The sequence below is a fragment of the Danio rerio genome, chromosome 18 (assembly GCF_052040795.2).
Source record: "Danio rerio strain M-AB ecotype USA chromosome 18, GRCz13ab, whole genome shotgun sequence".
Lineage (NCBI taxonomy): Eukaryota > Metazoa > Chordata > Actinopteri > Cypriniformes > Danionidae > Danio > Danio rerio.
The window spans coordinates 40899093-40915496 of NC_141038.1; the positions used below are offsets into that span (position 1 = coordinate 40899093).

The following is a 16404-nucleotide window of genomic DNA, read 5'->3' on the forward strand; positions in this document are numbered from 1 at the left end:
GGAAGCCACAGTGTAGCTACAGGTAAATTGGCTCTTCGCGCAGATTTGTCACCATCGCTCTCATTTCTCCATGTAGTGATCTGAGAGAGACCGTGTAGTCCGTCAGGGCACTTCAGACGCCGTCTTCTCCAGCTCAAACATTGATGAGAAACCCTCTCTCAAGCATAAACCTGGCATGCTCCTCTTCTCAAGTTTTGACGATAATTGGCAAAGTAGCAAATAGCCTGAAATCATAATGCTGGTGGATGTTTCTCCTGGTAGATTATTTTTGCCACCATCAACTTAAGAAAAAAAAGCTGCTGGCTCATTTTAAAGGAACACTCACATTTTTTTATTTATTCATTCATTCATTCATTCATTCATTCATTCATTCATTCATTCACTCACTCATTCAGGTGAATTGGGTGAGCTAAATTGTCTTTAGTGTATGTGTGTGAAAGAGTGTGTATGGATGTTCCACAGAGATGGGTTGCAGCTGGAAGGGCATCCGCTATGTAAAACATATGCAAGATAAGTTATCGGTTCATTCCACTGTGTCAACTCCAGATTAATAGAGGGACGAAGCAGAAAAAATAAATAAGGAAAGATCTATTTATTTATTTGTTTGTGTATGTATGATTGCATGTATGTATTTGTTTGTTTGTTTATGTATGCATTCATTCGTTCGTTCATTTATTAGTTCGTTTCTTCAACTCCCATAAAGTCAAGTTTTATCAGTGTTTAACTCCATCAGCCGATCTGTCAGGAACACTTTTAGCTTAGCTTAGCATAGGTCAGAGTGTCGGATTAGACCATTAGCATCTCACTCAAAAATGATCAAAAAGTTTGGGGTCTGAATGCAGACCTGGTGCAGATGCAATCCGAGCTGCATCTAAGGCCTTTTAATGGGCTCACCTAAACCCACCCTTGCCCCTATCCCTCACAGTGATGTCAATAGCTTCATTGAGTGCATTGTGTCTAACATTCAATCTCAGTTTGCATCTTTAGGGCTGCATCTATTGAAGAGTTTTGATAATGTTCTCATTTAACTCTAGTTCCATTGTGCATTAATTATTGTGCACAGATTTTGATCAATTTGGAGTGAGAAGCTAATGGTCTAATCCAGTTTAGTGATCTATGCCAAGCTAAGATTGACTGAATGGATTTAAAAATAGTAAAACTGTTTTTCAACGGCAGGAGAGTTGAATAATGAGCACACAAACACACACACACACACACACACACACACACACATACATATATATATATATATATATATATATATATATATATATATATATATATATATATATATATATATATATATATATATATATATATTTTTTTTTTTTACTTTATACATGAACATAAGAGTGATTAAAAATACAAAATCAATGACAAAAGCCTTGAGTGTGATTACAAAAAAACTGACTAAAGCCTTGAGTAATTGTCAAAATCTTGAAAGAACAATAACATCAGCGTTATTTTTCCAAACAAAAGCCACTGCTGTCACGTCAAGGCTTTTTTTTTTAAACACCTTTTCATCAAGACTCAGTTCACCATAATTATTAATGTCTAGCTGATTTTTTTTTTCGATATTCTTCAGTTTAGTGTTTACATAGAAAAATAAAACTTAATAAAAAGAAAGTGGTGGGCAGAGAGAGATGTGAGGACTGAGGAAAAGAAATCAAAGGTCTATGAAGAGGCTAAGAAGCGGAGCTCTGAAGTTATTATGATTTGCTGCTCACGTACAGGATACACCAATGAGGACTTTTCCTTGATCCCGTGGGATCTAGGTTATTGACCTTGCACTTTAACGATATAACAGGGCCTTTCTTGAAGCACCAGAGGTGTTAATTAAATGGAGCAGCAGAGTCAGGATGCAGGAAACGCATGGACACTGACGAGTCAGTTGTTTTACTCCACAAATAACCATTTATTCTTCACACATTTAGCGAAAATCACGGTTTATTGTAAAGGACACAAGAAGGTAGAGAAACAGAGAGATGTAGCATTAGATTAAGTACTCGGTGCATGGCACATCATTCTTAGGGAGACGACTCACTGTGAGTCCAGTTTTTCTCTTTAATTCTGGCACCAAAAGCTCCGAAATATTCAACAGTGATAGTTGGCCAGCCAACTTGAGCCTCGTAATATGGAGTAGGAGGAGTAAATTAATCTTTGCTACAACACGAGACAAACCGTACCTTGAACAGCATTAAACAGTTCTTTTTGTCATTTCAGCAGAAGTGGGATTGATGCAGTTTCCATTAGGGCTGCACGATTAATCGGAATAAAACACAAACTGTGACATGGCTTCGTTTGAATATCAAATCACAAACTTTGTGATTAGGTTGAATAAAAGTATTCAATGAAACATGGTTCTGTGTTTAGTTATATCTTGATCCAGTGTTTTAAGTGCCTCAAAGAGGCTTCCTTCCTAGTAAATTCTTTATAACAGGATTACGCATGTCAACATGTGCTCAAAATTTGGCTTGCATTTGACAACACAGCATGCTCCAAGTTTGAAAAGAGAAGTGCTTTAAACCAGCTGCACTCAACAAGAGAAGATTAAGTTCTCTTGAACTTTTCCCACCATAATAGAAGCTTAATGTTTGCACATGACCAGTGCAAAAATAAGTGAATAGATTATACAAATGTAATAAAGTATTCCCTCATTTTATTCATTCACACAATTTAATAATTTGTTCACTCATATTGTTTTAACTACAACAAGGCAACTAATTATTACAACATGGCCACAATTTAGGAATACGGGGCAACAAAGTATTACATTGTGCCCACTGTTTAGTTAAAACAAGGGAATGAATTATTAAAAGCACTGACATATTAGTGTCACAGAACAGATGTTAATTCAAGGCCACAATATGAGGTGTGTGGCTCAACAGAAGATAAGAAAATGAAATATATACAACATATATACATGTTAAATATCAGTCTGTGCTAGAAAAAAAATCACAGTTCAGTTTTCCCCCCAAAATCGTGCAGCCCAATTTTGCATTCAGTACATGGCTCAGTATATTTTCAGAAGCTGCTTTGACAAAAGTTAAAATCTGACCTCAAGTGTAAATTTACAGAACTCAAATGACCCCCAGTGTGACCTTTAACACTGAATTCTGGTCTGCGGTGCCAGAAAAAGTTTTTAATTACAAACAACACAAATCAAAGAACGTTGTGTGTCCTCACTCTGGGAGAGAAAAAAAAAATCAAAACAAAATAGATAGTGAAAAAAGTAACAGTTATTAAAAACAACCAGTACCATCGTAACCTTGTAAAATCAATATCTAAAACTCTATAATGCATGCCATACTATGCAGTGGGATTTTTTATTTTTTTTATTAAAAAAGTTCAAAATTTAATTTTGGGAATTTCTTTTCTACATTAGCAGTGTTAGAATGAGTATTTAGTGTATGTAGATTGTGTTTGGCTACAGTGTGTGTGTGTGTGCGCGTGTTTGTGTGCATATGTATCTGTGTGTGTGTGCTTATAAGCTCAGTGAACGAAGAGGGGCTTAAACAGATCTGACATCATTTTTTTACCATGCAGAAAATCTGCCAAGTCTTCCACTGTCCCTTCAGTTGTGTTTGTCCGATTGTGTCTTTTTTAGCTCCCCATCTGTTTTCACACTTTCCTCTGCTGTCCTTGCCTGGCCTTGTCCGTTCTGCTCTGGGGTCTTCGACTATAGAAGAGAGATGACAAGAGTAGAGAATACATGCATATGGTGGAGCATCCCCACTGAAGTCTGGCACAAACAGAGCAGGTGATTAGACATTTACACCTTCCTCTCCATTTCCCCTGTCACTGTCAGACTGACCTATAATTTGACAAAAGCTGTCACCGCTGCTGCAGTGCTCATGGCTGACACTTGTTAGCACTGGAGCAAACAGTTATCTGTGCACGTCGGCACTTACCGCGTCTTGACAGCTCACTTATATAACTGTGGCAACATGGCGGAGCAGAGATGAGGAAAATATAAAAGCACTATGCAAATATTGTGAAAATGTGGTGGACTGAGTCCATAGGCAACATTTGGAAAAAAAGTAATTATGAGTAATTATTTACGTAATTATGATGCACAGTGAAATAAATACTGTATTAAACATTTCACATTTTGCACATTTCTAGGCTACTATTGTATTTGTTTGTTTGTAAATTAATGTTTATTTACATTTATTTGTTGTCACTTAGCCTGTTTTTACTTAATAATCTTAATAATAATAATAATAATAATAATAAAATAATAATAATATAAAAAAGAAAATAATAATAATAATAATTAATAAAAATAATAAAAATATTATTATTATAATAACTTTTGGTTCCTTAACAAGTGGGAGGCACATATGCAAACTGTTGTAATTCCTGCAGCGTTCACCTGATTTATTTACATTTATTTGTTATCACTAAGCCTGTTTTTACTTAATAATCCTTATAATAATAATAATAATAATAATAATAATAATAATAATAATAATAATAATAATAATATAAAACAGAAAATAATAATAATAATAATAATAATAATAATAATATAAATAATTTATAATAATAATTAAAATATTATTATTATATTAACATTTGGTTCCTTAACAAGTGGGAGGCACATATGCAAACTGTTGTAATTCCTACAGCGTTCACCTGATTTGGATGTAAATATCCTCAAATTAAAGAGGACAGGCAGTTAAAGCACATGGTTTCACTCATTCATTTCAAATCGATTGTATTAGTGTAAAGAGCCAAAAATGTTAGAAATTGTCTCAATGTCCAAATATTTATGGAACAAACTGCGGAATGAACCGCTAACTTATCCAGCATATGTTTTACACAGCGGATACCCTTCCAGCCGCAACCCATCACTGGGAAACACCCACACACTCGTATTCACACACATACACTACGGACAATTTAGCTTACCCAATTCACCTGTACTGCATGTCTTTGGACTTGTGGGGGAAACCGGAAAACCCGAAGGTAACCCACACGAACACGGGAAAACATGCAAACTACATACAGAAATGCCAACTGACCCAGCCGAAGCTCGAACCAGTGACCTTCTTGCTGTGAGGTGACAGCACTACCTACTGTGCCACTGCATTGTCTATATATGTTCATATATTTTTGGAAAAACATTTTTGTTAATATGGCTTTTTTACTTCCATCAAAGTACATAAGAAGACTCACCTGACTGTGTCCAAATGTCTTTTTCATCACAGATGAGCTTTCAGTCTGATTGTGGGAACAGTCTGATCCCACCTGAAGAGACAGCAAAGAACACATTCATTTCAAAACACAAATCCCCAAATCACCTCATAATCCAACACAGAGAGCAAGGATAGATGACTTATTTTCAAATACAAGAGTTTAAAAAATAATACAGTGGCCACAACGGAGCATTGATGCTGTATAAGCTGTAATTGTTTGCTGTTTACATTTTCCACAAAAGCCCTGAGCTATGAGATTTTACAATGTTGCATAGAAAAAAAGATTAATCATGTTGCTCAAGGGATGCAGTATTTTAAGGAAGTGTTTTATATGCTTGTCTCTATAAGCTCCAAACAAACTAGAAAGGTGTTTTAGAAGAAACACGTTTAAAGGTTCAGGACACCCCGGAGAACTTTTTTTTTTGTATTAACAGATGTGTGTGTGTTGAGCATCAGTTAAGACAATGTTAGCACCTGTCAGCTTTAATTGTGGGGAAAACTGGATCATTTTGAGCTTTTGTCAGATAATTTCAGCTTCCGGATTTAAAATGATTTTTGGGGCGGGATCAAAATCGGCGACTTAGCGCAGAACTGCAAGTGCAATGATGACGCGTTGGTTTCTCATTATTATTCATAGCGGAGTTTTCTTATCCTATGAGAAGAGCCGGCTGCTTAATTATTTATGAGACCTGCCAGACCTGCCAGTGTCAAGCCCGAGCTGAGAGACACGGAAACCACGGCACAGTATTTAGCCGTTCATGAAGGCTCATATGCGTTTGTTTCCATCATCCACGGGGTTTGTTGCATGTTTTCCCCCGCGATCTTGTCAGGGCCGATCATACAGCAAAGCTGTGTGTGGTCTGCTAGCATTTTTGTCAGGAGAGCAGCACGAGAATTAGAGAATGGTGGACGCTGTCTTTCATCAGGAGTTTGTTCACATTCAGACACATCGCCGTGCTGCTGTGTTTGCCTAAATCCTCTAGATTACCAGCAGGGTTAATAGTTAAAATAGACGGGTCAGAAGACCTGCTGCACTGAGTCTGCTGGATACAGGGATTGAGGGAGAATTCCTCATTTATAGTGTTTACATGAACACGATTATCTTTATAATGATATAAATTGTTGTTGTCTGTATATAAAATTACAAATAACAAATGTAGCAGGACATTAAATCACTGTTAATTTCTTTGCATTTTAACTTTGTAAACTATAAACTCATGCGTCTCCTCTTTGTGTCTCATTTTGTGAGCTAACTGACAACAGCAGTTATTCGCTCCCCTTCTCCCCTGCTGGCCACGCCCACTCCTGCCCGATGCTCGCGGAGCTCCACGCCTATTAATCATACATCTTTTGAAAAAATTCTGAAGTAGACTCTAACCGAAAGAGGGGGGTGTCATGGCCCTTTAATAAAACAGTACAAGACTGCAAAAGACTGAAAATACACCCTCATTTTTTTTATATTCTGACAGGTTTAACAACTGGGAGGTTAAGTGTTTTAGGACAATGGCAGCCATTAGAACATATACGTTAGGCAGTAAAGGGTAAACATCTAAAACTCATGGCATATAGTTTCACCTTATGTGCTGTTTCTTCCAAAAATAAAAATTAAAAAGGGTCTGTTGCTTAGAGAATATTTTACATCTAGACTTGTGTTCAATCAGAATAAGGCCTGACAGGCTCATCACATCTTGTAAAGTACACAGACACTTGTAAAAATCATCATCTTCAAAAAAAGAATAAAAGTGACATTTGACTTTTGGACCACCAGTCTTCAAACACTAACTAATCAATGCTAAATAATTTGGTCTTAAATAAGACACAAAATTCAGCAGCGTTCATAATATGAAGGCAGTAATGCCTGTGTGAGTGTCTTTCAGAGCTCTGTCACATGGCTCTCATCACCTCCATCACCAGACGAGAGCTGCTTTGGGAACATTTTCATTAGACAATCTTCACGGCATGTCATCCACCGATGCTGACATCTTCTCCCTGCAATCCAGTGTTTCTCTCCCTCGTTCTGTCTGTCTTTGTTTCCTGTCTCCGCACACTTTTCCCCACACACAATCTCACACACACAATCCTGTCATTACAGTTGATAAGTGCATGTCAGCAGTCAGTGATATCTGTGATTCATTGTTCCTGGTTCATCTTTCCAGACTGGAGGATTCTACAGCGTGTGTCAACTGCGATGACGAGCGAGGATCAGGTAAGGTTGCTCACCATTTATATAAGTGTGAAATCTGTGTGTTTACTTAGCTAACTTTCATTATCTGACAGATCGGACATAGAAAAAATATCTTTTTCAAATATTTGCAAAAATAACCTTTTGAATTACTGCTTTACAAAGAGCTATGGAATTCAATTAGGTTGACAAAGAGAGGCAAAAGCCATATATCGCATACATATATACAAAAAATGATACAGTCTATGACATACTGTGCAAGTTCCTATTTGAATTTCACATATAAAAATGTCAAATATGTTACATATTCATGCAATATTTCAAAATTTTGCAGAAAATGGCTATTATATATATATATATATATATATATATATATATATATATATATATATATATATATATATATATATATATATATATATATATATATATATATATATATATTATAGGCCTATTTGAAATAAAATCTTGTATGTCATGTATGTAGATTGCACATACAGTTGAAGTCAGAATTATTAGCCCCCTTCAAATTTTTTTCTTTTTTTTTTTTTATATTTCCCAAATGATGTTTAAGAGTGAGGACATTTTCACAGTATGTCTGATAATATTTTTTTCTTCTGCAGCAAGTCTTATTTGTTTTGTTTCGGCTAGAATAAAAGCAGTTTTGAATTTTTTAAACACAATTTTAGGGATAAAATTATTAGCCCCTTTAAGCTATATTTTTTCTAGATAATCTACAGAACAAACCACTGTTATACAATAACTTGCCTAATTACCCTTAACTGCCTAGGTAACCGGATAAACCCAGTTAACCCTTTTAATGTCATTTTAAGCTGTTTAGAAGTGTCCTGAAAAATATCTATTAAAATATTATTTACAGTCATCATGGCAAAGATAAAAAAAAAAGTTATTAGAGATGATTTATTAAAACTATTATGTTTAGAAATGTGTTGAAAAAATTTGCTCTCTGTTAAACAGAAATTATGGAAAAAGTAAACAAGCGGTCTAAAAATTCAGGGTGGCTAATAATTCTGAATTCAACTGTATGTCATATTTCTATATGGCAGGGGTGTCCAAACTCGGTCCTGGAGGGCCGTTGTCCTGGAGAGTTTAACTCTAACCCTAATCAAACACACCTGAACCAGCTACTCAAGTTCTAACTAGAAATTTCCTGGCAGGTGTGTTGAGTCACATCGGAACTAAACTCAGCAGAACACCAGCCCTCCAGGACTGAGTTTGCACACCCCTGCTATATGGGAATCATTGCAAAGTCATGTTTAATCATTTTAGATGTGATGCATTACTGAAGAAATCAAAGTACAGCCCAGAAAAAAACAACAACAACAACAACAAAAAAAAACTAAATTTTGTCCTTATTTATTATCTTTTTTCTTACTACTTGCATTCCGGTTGCTCATGCCACACATGCACCTTAAAGAAAAGTAAAAAAAAAGAAACTAAAAAAAGTATAATTTCATTCTGCTTTGTATACAACTGTCAGGAACATACTGAAAATGATAGGCCTACTTTACTAAACTAGTTTTCAAAGAGTATACGATGTGTACTTAAAATACAAAATGTGCTGTTTTTTTTTTCTTTTTTTACTATAATTACAATACAATAATTGTAGTTGTAGTACAAGATTAAAACATAGCTATAAAATATTACTATTATTATACTATCATTGCATGTAATGTGGAAAAATAGCCCCAGTACCAAGTAATATATAAAAGTTGATTTTAGTATTTGCTGCAAAATCTATTTACTTAACAAGATTGGTTATTTCTGAAAATAAGCATATTGAATAAAGTTAGTTTTGTAAGGATTGAGAAATACTAACAACTTAGTTTAATTTAAAAAATTTTTATAATAAAATATATATTGAAATACGCTATATGTTAAAGGTGCAGTAGACCTATGTAAGTTTGACACCCAGTGGTTGAACTAGGTATTGCACACCTGGGTGAAATCAAATGCAAGTGCAGGTTGCCAGATTGATGACACCAACAACAGTGTGTCTGACTGTTGAGCCTGAAGGCTGATTAAAGGCTGACTTAAACGTGTTCTAAATAAAAGCAATAGCACATGATAGAAAAAAAATCCATATTAAAAGATGTTTTTGTTCACCTACTTTTTTTATTTTATTTTTTTATTTTAGAAACAGCTTACATTTATTGCTGCCAAACAACATGGTAAACTGACAATGTTTACCGTAGGTGCAACTCATGTGCTTTATTCAGCGTTAATTGTAAATAATGTGAGATTTAATGTCATTTTACATGACATTGTCGTACTACCGAAAGAGGTAGCTTACCTCAGATCTTGAAAATAAAATAAACCCTTTAAAATGGAACTTCAGTGCAAGCCAACACGTACAGTGTCAGTGATTCAGCATGTACAATTAATAATGTTAAAAAGGTTTACTATGCATTATAAACTTTACTATTTCGTTGAAGAACAGTAAGTGCACTATTCTGTGTTTCTGAAAAGCCGCATTTAAATTTCTGTTGTGTTTTGCCTGGTGCAAGCAGCCCAACAACTTATCACTGCAAATCTCATCATGTAGCGTGTTGTTAGGATACGGGGTTACAATGTAACATTTTTACCCAATGTTGATGTTCGTAATATTTATATTATGTGCTAATTAATAACCATCTCATGTGGAACTTGGGTAAATCTGTATCTCATTTCGGAGTCTGCTGTCCAACGGAGGTCACATTTTGAGAGCTTTCCTGACTGAATGAATTAAATACGCTGTTTTCCACCAAAGCAACCTGGAGTGCTAAAATATAATTGGCAAAACTGGCAGAAGGAGGGTTAAATGAACCAAAACAAAGACAGACCTTCTGTCACATAACTTACATTTTCAAACCAGAATATCTGACTTCAGCATTGTTTTTTTCAGATATACAAGTATGTTATTAGCCCCCCTGAATTATTAGCCCCCCTGGTTATTTTTTTTTTCCAAATTTCTGTATAACAGGAAAGAAGATTTTTTTAACACATTTGTAAACATAATAGTTTAATAACTATTTTTTTTATAACTGATTTATTTTATCTTTGCCATGATGACAGTATATAATATTTTACTAGATATTTTTGAAGACACTTCTATACAGCTTAAAGTGACATTTAAAGGCTTAACTAGGTTAATTAGATTAACAAGGCATATTAGTTTAATTAGGCAAGTAATTGTATAATGATGGTTTGTTCTGTAGACAGTCAAAACAAAATAGCTTAAAAGGGCTAAACATTTTGACCTTAAAATGGTAAAAAAAAAAAAAATACAACTTCTTTTTTTCTAGTTGAAATAAAACAAATAAGACTTTCTCCAGAAGAAAAAAATATCATCAGACATACTGTGAAAATGTCATTGCTCTGTTGAACATCGTTTGGTAAATATTGAAAAAAATAACAATTAAAAAAATCAGGGGGTGGGGGGTGGTTAAGGATGGGGTATTAATTTTGATTTCAAATGTATGTACAGTATACTTTGAGTTCAAACATTAGGGGTCATATTTACTGAATAGCACAAACAATGGAGCGTGCCGTCCCATTCACTCATTCATTCATTCATTCATTTTTTGTCGGCTTAGTCCCTTTATTAATTCCGGGAAATACTGGTGAATCTGTTTCGATATGTTAAGTTGCAACATTAGCAGTAAATTACTGGTTGTTGTGTGTGCACTAGGATGACGATTCCCATTATGAGTCTATGCAAGGAAAAAACACATTGATGTAAGTCTGCTGGAGATCAGTCATAAAGCTGATGAAGCTAATTGTTTTTTTATGTAAACGTTCTCTAGACAGATGTCTGATTTGCATACTAATTGTAGTATTGGATCTAGTTGTGTCTTGTGTTTTTATGGATCCAAAACAAGTTCTGTGTAATTGTACGTCTGTTATTCAAAAGTTCCTAACATGGTACTAGATTAGACAGAAGTGTTTCTCCTCATCTAGGTGTGTGAAGAAACAGTACAGCTTTTAAAGGTCACTTCTGACAGTGTTTACCAATATTATGGCAACGTTTGAATGCTGCATGTGTAAACAGCATATATGATGTGTGATCTATATGACATGCTAAAAAATAAGTCAAAACACAAAACTAGCAACCACAAACATTTTATGATTCACGTTTACGTTATTTATTTACTCTCCTACCAGGATGTTTGCATTAGGAAGGAAAAGAAAAGGAAAAGAAGGAAGGAAGAAAGGAAAATTTTCCAACCCAGGCTAATTCTGAAAACGTACCTCTATATAAATTTCTGAAGACCGTCAAATACATCCCAACAGCTACGTTTTTTTGCAGTTTTGTTTTTGCAAATCCCCGAGAGGCCGCTGTCTATGGTTTTTCAGATCTCAAATTTCTCTTGCAAGTGCCATTTGCATATGCTGTTCTCTTGTAAATCCCCCAGAGGCCGCTGTCGACTGACTGAATGACTGACTGATCAACTGACCCACCCTTCCCCTTCCCTAACCCCAAACAATAGTACTTTAAAAAGCACAGATTGACCTGCATTTATATATATATATATATATATATATATATATATATATATATATATATATATATATATATATATATATATATATATATGAGCAATATTACACGAGTAGCAGTAGCAGCCACCCACCAGTGCCGATATACAGCCATATTGCACTGCTACGAGTGTGATATTGTGTTTATACAACTGTTTGAGAGTATAATTGTGTATAAAAAACATTATCACACATGGAGAGTCTCGAAAACCCTTTTGTATGAGGGGTATATATATATATATATATATATATATATATATATATATATATATATATATATATATATATATATATATTTTTTTTATTATTATTATTTTTTTTTTCTCAAAACATTGCTCTATCCTCACAACATGTACAGTTAAAAACAGAATTAATAAATTAATTTATATATATATATATATATATATATATATATATATATATATATATATATATATATATATATATATATATATATATATATATTTATTTATTTATTTATTTTTTTTTAATTTATTATTTTTTTTTTTCTGGGGAAAGTCTTATTTGTTTTATTACGGCTAGAATAAAAGCAGTTTTTACTTATATTTATTTATTTATTTTAAAAAATATTTTAAGGTCAAAATAATTTGCCCCTTTAAGATATTTTTATATATCACAAGATATTTTTATATAAGTCCACAGAACAAACCATTATTATTCATTGACTTGCCTATTTATCATCTCCTGTCTAGTTAACCTAAATAACCTAGTTAAGCCTTTAAATGCCACTTTAAGCTGTATAGAAGTGTCTTGAAAAATATCTAGTAAAATAGTATGTACTGTCATCATGGCAAAGATAAAATAAATTAAAACTATTATATTTAGAAATGTGTTAATAAAATCTTCTCTCCATAAACAGAAATTAGGGAAAAAATAAACTGGGGGCTAATATGGGGAGCTAATAATTCTGACTTTAACTATACTGTCTTTAAAAATGGTAATATTCTGTGGTGAGTGTACAGCTTTATTTACACCAGTGAATTTTATTTGAAACTATATTTTAGGATGAATATGCTTCTCATCCATATTGGTGTACGTGGCCATTCAATTATTTAGCAGTTTTGCTGATCAAATATGCAGAGTATGTACTACTCTATGGAGTATGGATGTGCATCTCAGAACAGAGGCTGATATGATACACATATCTCAATGCATTGCCAACTATAAAATATATTAACAATACATACGAAACAGCTACTGATATAGGATTCACCCTCGTGACCATGCATTTTGTTCTGATTTAAATTTTTATTTGATTAGATTCAATTCAATTCAATTCAACACAATGTGGTTAGATGCAATATGATGCAATGGAAAAAAATCTTATTATATATATATATATATATATATATATATATATATATATATATATATATATATATATATATATATATATATATATATATATATATATATATATATACATACATACATACATACATACATACATTTAGATATATATATATATATATATATATATATATATATATATATATATATATATATATATATATATATATATATATATATAGCAGCAAGCTCATAGGGCACAAATGCATTTGCTATTTTAGCTACATGGCACTGGACATTAAAATAATACGTGTGCTGGGCTAAAACTAGAAAAAAATAAATAAATCTTGCGCTGCACCAGGTGTAAAATTGTGTCAGGTGTTTAATAGGGCAAACATCTCAAATACATTTAACAGACAGAACAAATATTTTTGCAATTTCTGATGGTGGAACGGTTAGGACTTCTCAGATCTCCATAGTGAAACAACATGTTCATGATAAAACGATGATGACAGAACACAATATGAAAAAAGTTTAGACCAGAAAAATCAATGTACACCTAAAATATTGGTCACTTATAAACAATAAAAGTTTAGTGCATTAATCCATTTTAACCAGTCAAAATGTGTTAGGAATGATGTATCAAATGAATTGTAATCTTTCCATCTTTACTATTAGCTCACCAATGGAAGACAATGGCAGTGTTAATGGAAACTGTTTGAATACAATCATTCTGATTAGTTCCATTTGGATGCTGAGAAGGGAAAACCCCATTCGCTCTTAACTAAATGGAGTAAAAATATTTTCTCCTGGGTCCAACAGCAGCAGTTCAATATACCATTGATCAGAAGAAAACTGCTGAGGCCTCAAAGCTTATTCTTGAACGAAATTTAATGCAAAGTTGTAAATGATCTTAAATGGCTAAGGGATACACTGAGATGCAATGAACATAAAGTCACCCCATTTAGTCCAAAGGGTAAGGAAGTGGCCATTAGAGTATAAGGGCACTAAAGATTTACCTTCACCATCTGGCAGTCTTTGGGCCCCGTGCTCTCTCTCCTCATTACCGCACTGCTCACAGGCAATTTACTTGTTGTTGTGATCCGGGGAACTTTCGGGATGTCCTTAAGGAAGGCAGCATAAAGAAACAGAACGTTACGGTATGAAAGACACAGAGGAATAGAGAGGAAAAGAAAAAGAGGAAAAACAAGAGAGTGCTGGGGTTAAATTCTCCAGACGGGTTATTATAAAGTGCAGACAATTTTCCACTTAGGTTAATTTGAAGCTGGTTGTCAGTTCGCTCTCTGTGATCTACTGTACATGAGTGGATTTAAAGGAAGAGCACAAAGACCACTTCTGTTATTATTGTCCATTTAGCAGATGCTTTTATCTTAAAGAAATATAAAAGCAAATGGCAACTGTTGTGTTTGCTTCACCACAAGACAATTCTAAGCCTTATAAAGGTTAAATAAATGTACAACTATAGTTATTATTATTATTATTAATTTGAGTGGCACAGAGGCTCAGTGGTTAAAAGCCACTGGTTCGAGTCCAGGTTGGACAAGTTGGCATTTCTGTGTGGTGTTTGCATGTTCTCCCTGTGTTTGTGTGGGTTTCCTCTGGGTGCTCTGGTTTACACCCGCAATCCAGAGACATCCGCTGTAGGTAGATAAATAAAACTAAGGCCCCGTTTACACTTGTGCATTTTAGCTTTAAAACAGCGTTTTTAGAATGAAAACGATCCGCGTCCACACTAGCGTTTCAGCCAGCGTTTCTGAACAGCTCTCCGTCTACACTAAAAATGCACTTAAAGTGACCACACACACTCTGGCATGCGCTGCAGCATATCTACCCAGATGAGAGCTGTGCTCGGAGTGTTTATCAAGGATCTCCCGCTGGATCTAATCTCACTATATTTGTTAAACAGATATTTAATTCATCTTGTTGTCTATATCTAACGACATATTCCCTGAATTTGGTCTTTTGAATCTATTACTTGTTCTCAGGTAACGTGTTTTGGCTGAGCACAAAGATAAGTTAATAATTAACAGAACCACGTACATTCTGTAAATTGACTGATTGCTTGCCTTTATTTCCTACAATGTATAAACTTATTGTACGTTATAGTGTAAGAATGGGCATTATTGATTATTAACACTGATATTCAGCAAAAGAGACGGTATGTTTTGTATTTTCAGTGAAAATGAATAAAGAGGAGGCAATAATGTTATAGGCTCCGTTTTGTTATGAAAACGCAGTGATAATGACGCTCATATATGCAGGGGAACGCCTCAACATTTTTGCTGTCTGTTAAGTTGTTTATATCAAAATGAAAAGAGCAGTTCCTTATATCATGTTTTCATTTTAGTATTATGATATAGTGAAACAATGTAGTCAGGATGAAGTGAATGAGGTTATAAAGTACACTGTTCCCTTTGAAGATTTACCCGACATGTCCTCGGGAGTCTGTTTGCCATATCAAACTTGCAAAGTCTGAACTTACAAGGAGAGGATGCAGGACTGAACTGTGTGTAGGCTACTTAATATTAAAGAAAATACCCAATCAGAGAGGCTAATGTCGGCAGCCCCGCCTCAGTTTACAGATTTGTCCGTTTTCCCCCATCCACAATGAGACGGAGCTGCAGCGTTTTAGAATGAAAACAGCCTCTTTCGGCACTCGAAAACTCCGGGGTAGTGTGGACGGATGGTGTAACCGTAGCAAAATGTATGTGTTTTCAAACTAAAACGCATTAGTGTAAACGGGGCCTAAATTGGCTGCAGTGTTTGTGTAAATGTGTGGGTGTATGGGTGTTTCCCAGTAATAGGTTGCAGCTGTAAGGGCAAAGTATGCCAGAATAATTTACAGTTCATTCTGCTGTGTCGACCCCTAATAAATAAGGGACTAAGCCAATGGAAAATGAATGTTCTTCAATTACCTTACACAAGTTTTTTATGGTTTGCAAAATATGACAATAGCTGATCTTAACATGTTCTGATTGGTCAGTTAACGTATCGTGATTTGTTGATTGGCCTCACATTACCAGTAAACATCATGTGTAAATGTTATGTGTAACATTATTTGTATTGTCAGTGCAGCTGTATCAGTTTGAGCCTGAATCAGACATCAAAAAAGGAAGAGGACATAGCTGAACACAAGCAAACACGACTCTT

General features: G+C 34.3%; 1 protein-coding gene across 2 annotated transcripts in view; it reads right to left on the reverse strand.

Moving 5' to 3' along the window:
* Positions 1–1887: 1887 nt before the first annotated feature.
* Positions 1888–16404, reverse strand: part of luzp2 (leucine zipper protein 2) — a 251221-nt gene continuing 236704 nt past the window's right edge. Inside the window, 3 exon segments of one of the 2 annotated variants that reach the window (NM_001114715.1) lie at positions 3330–3679; positions 5182–5253; positions 14253–14357. In NM_001114715.1, the coding sequence (NP_001108187.1) occupies positions 3575–3679; positions 5182–5253; positions 14253–14357 (282 nt within the window). In that variant the 3' untranslated portion in view covers positions 3330–3574. 2 annotated transcript variants of the gene reach the window in all.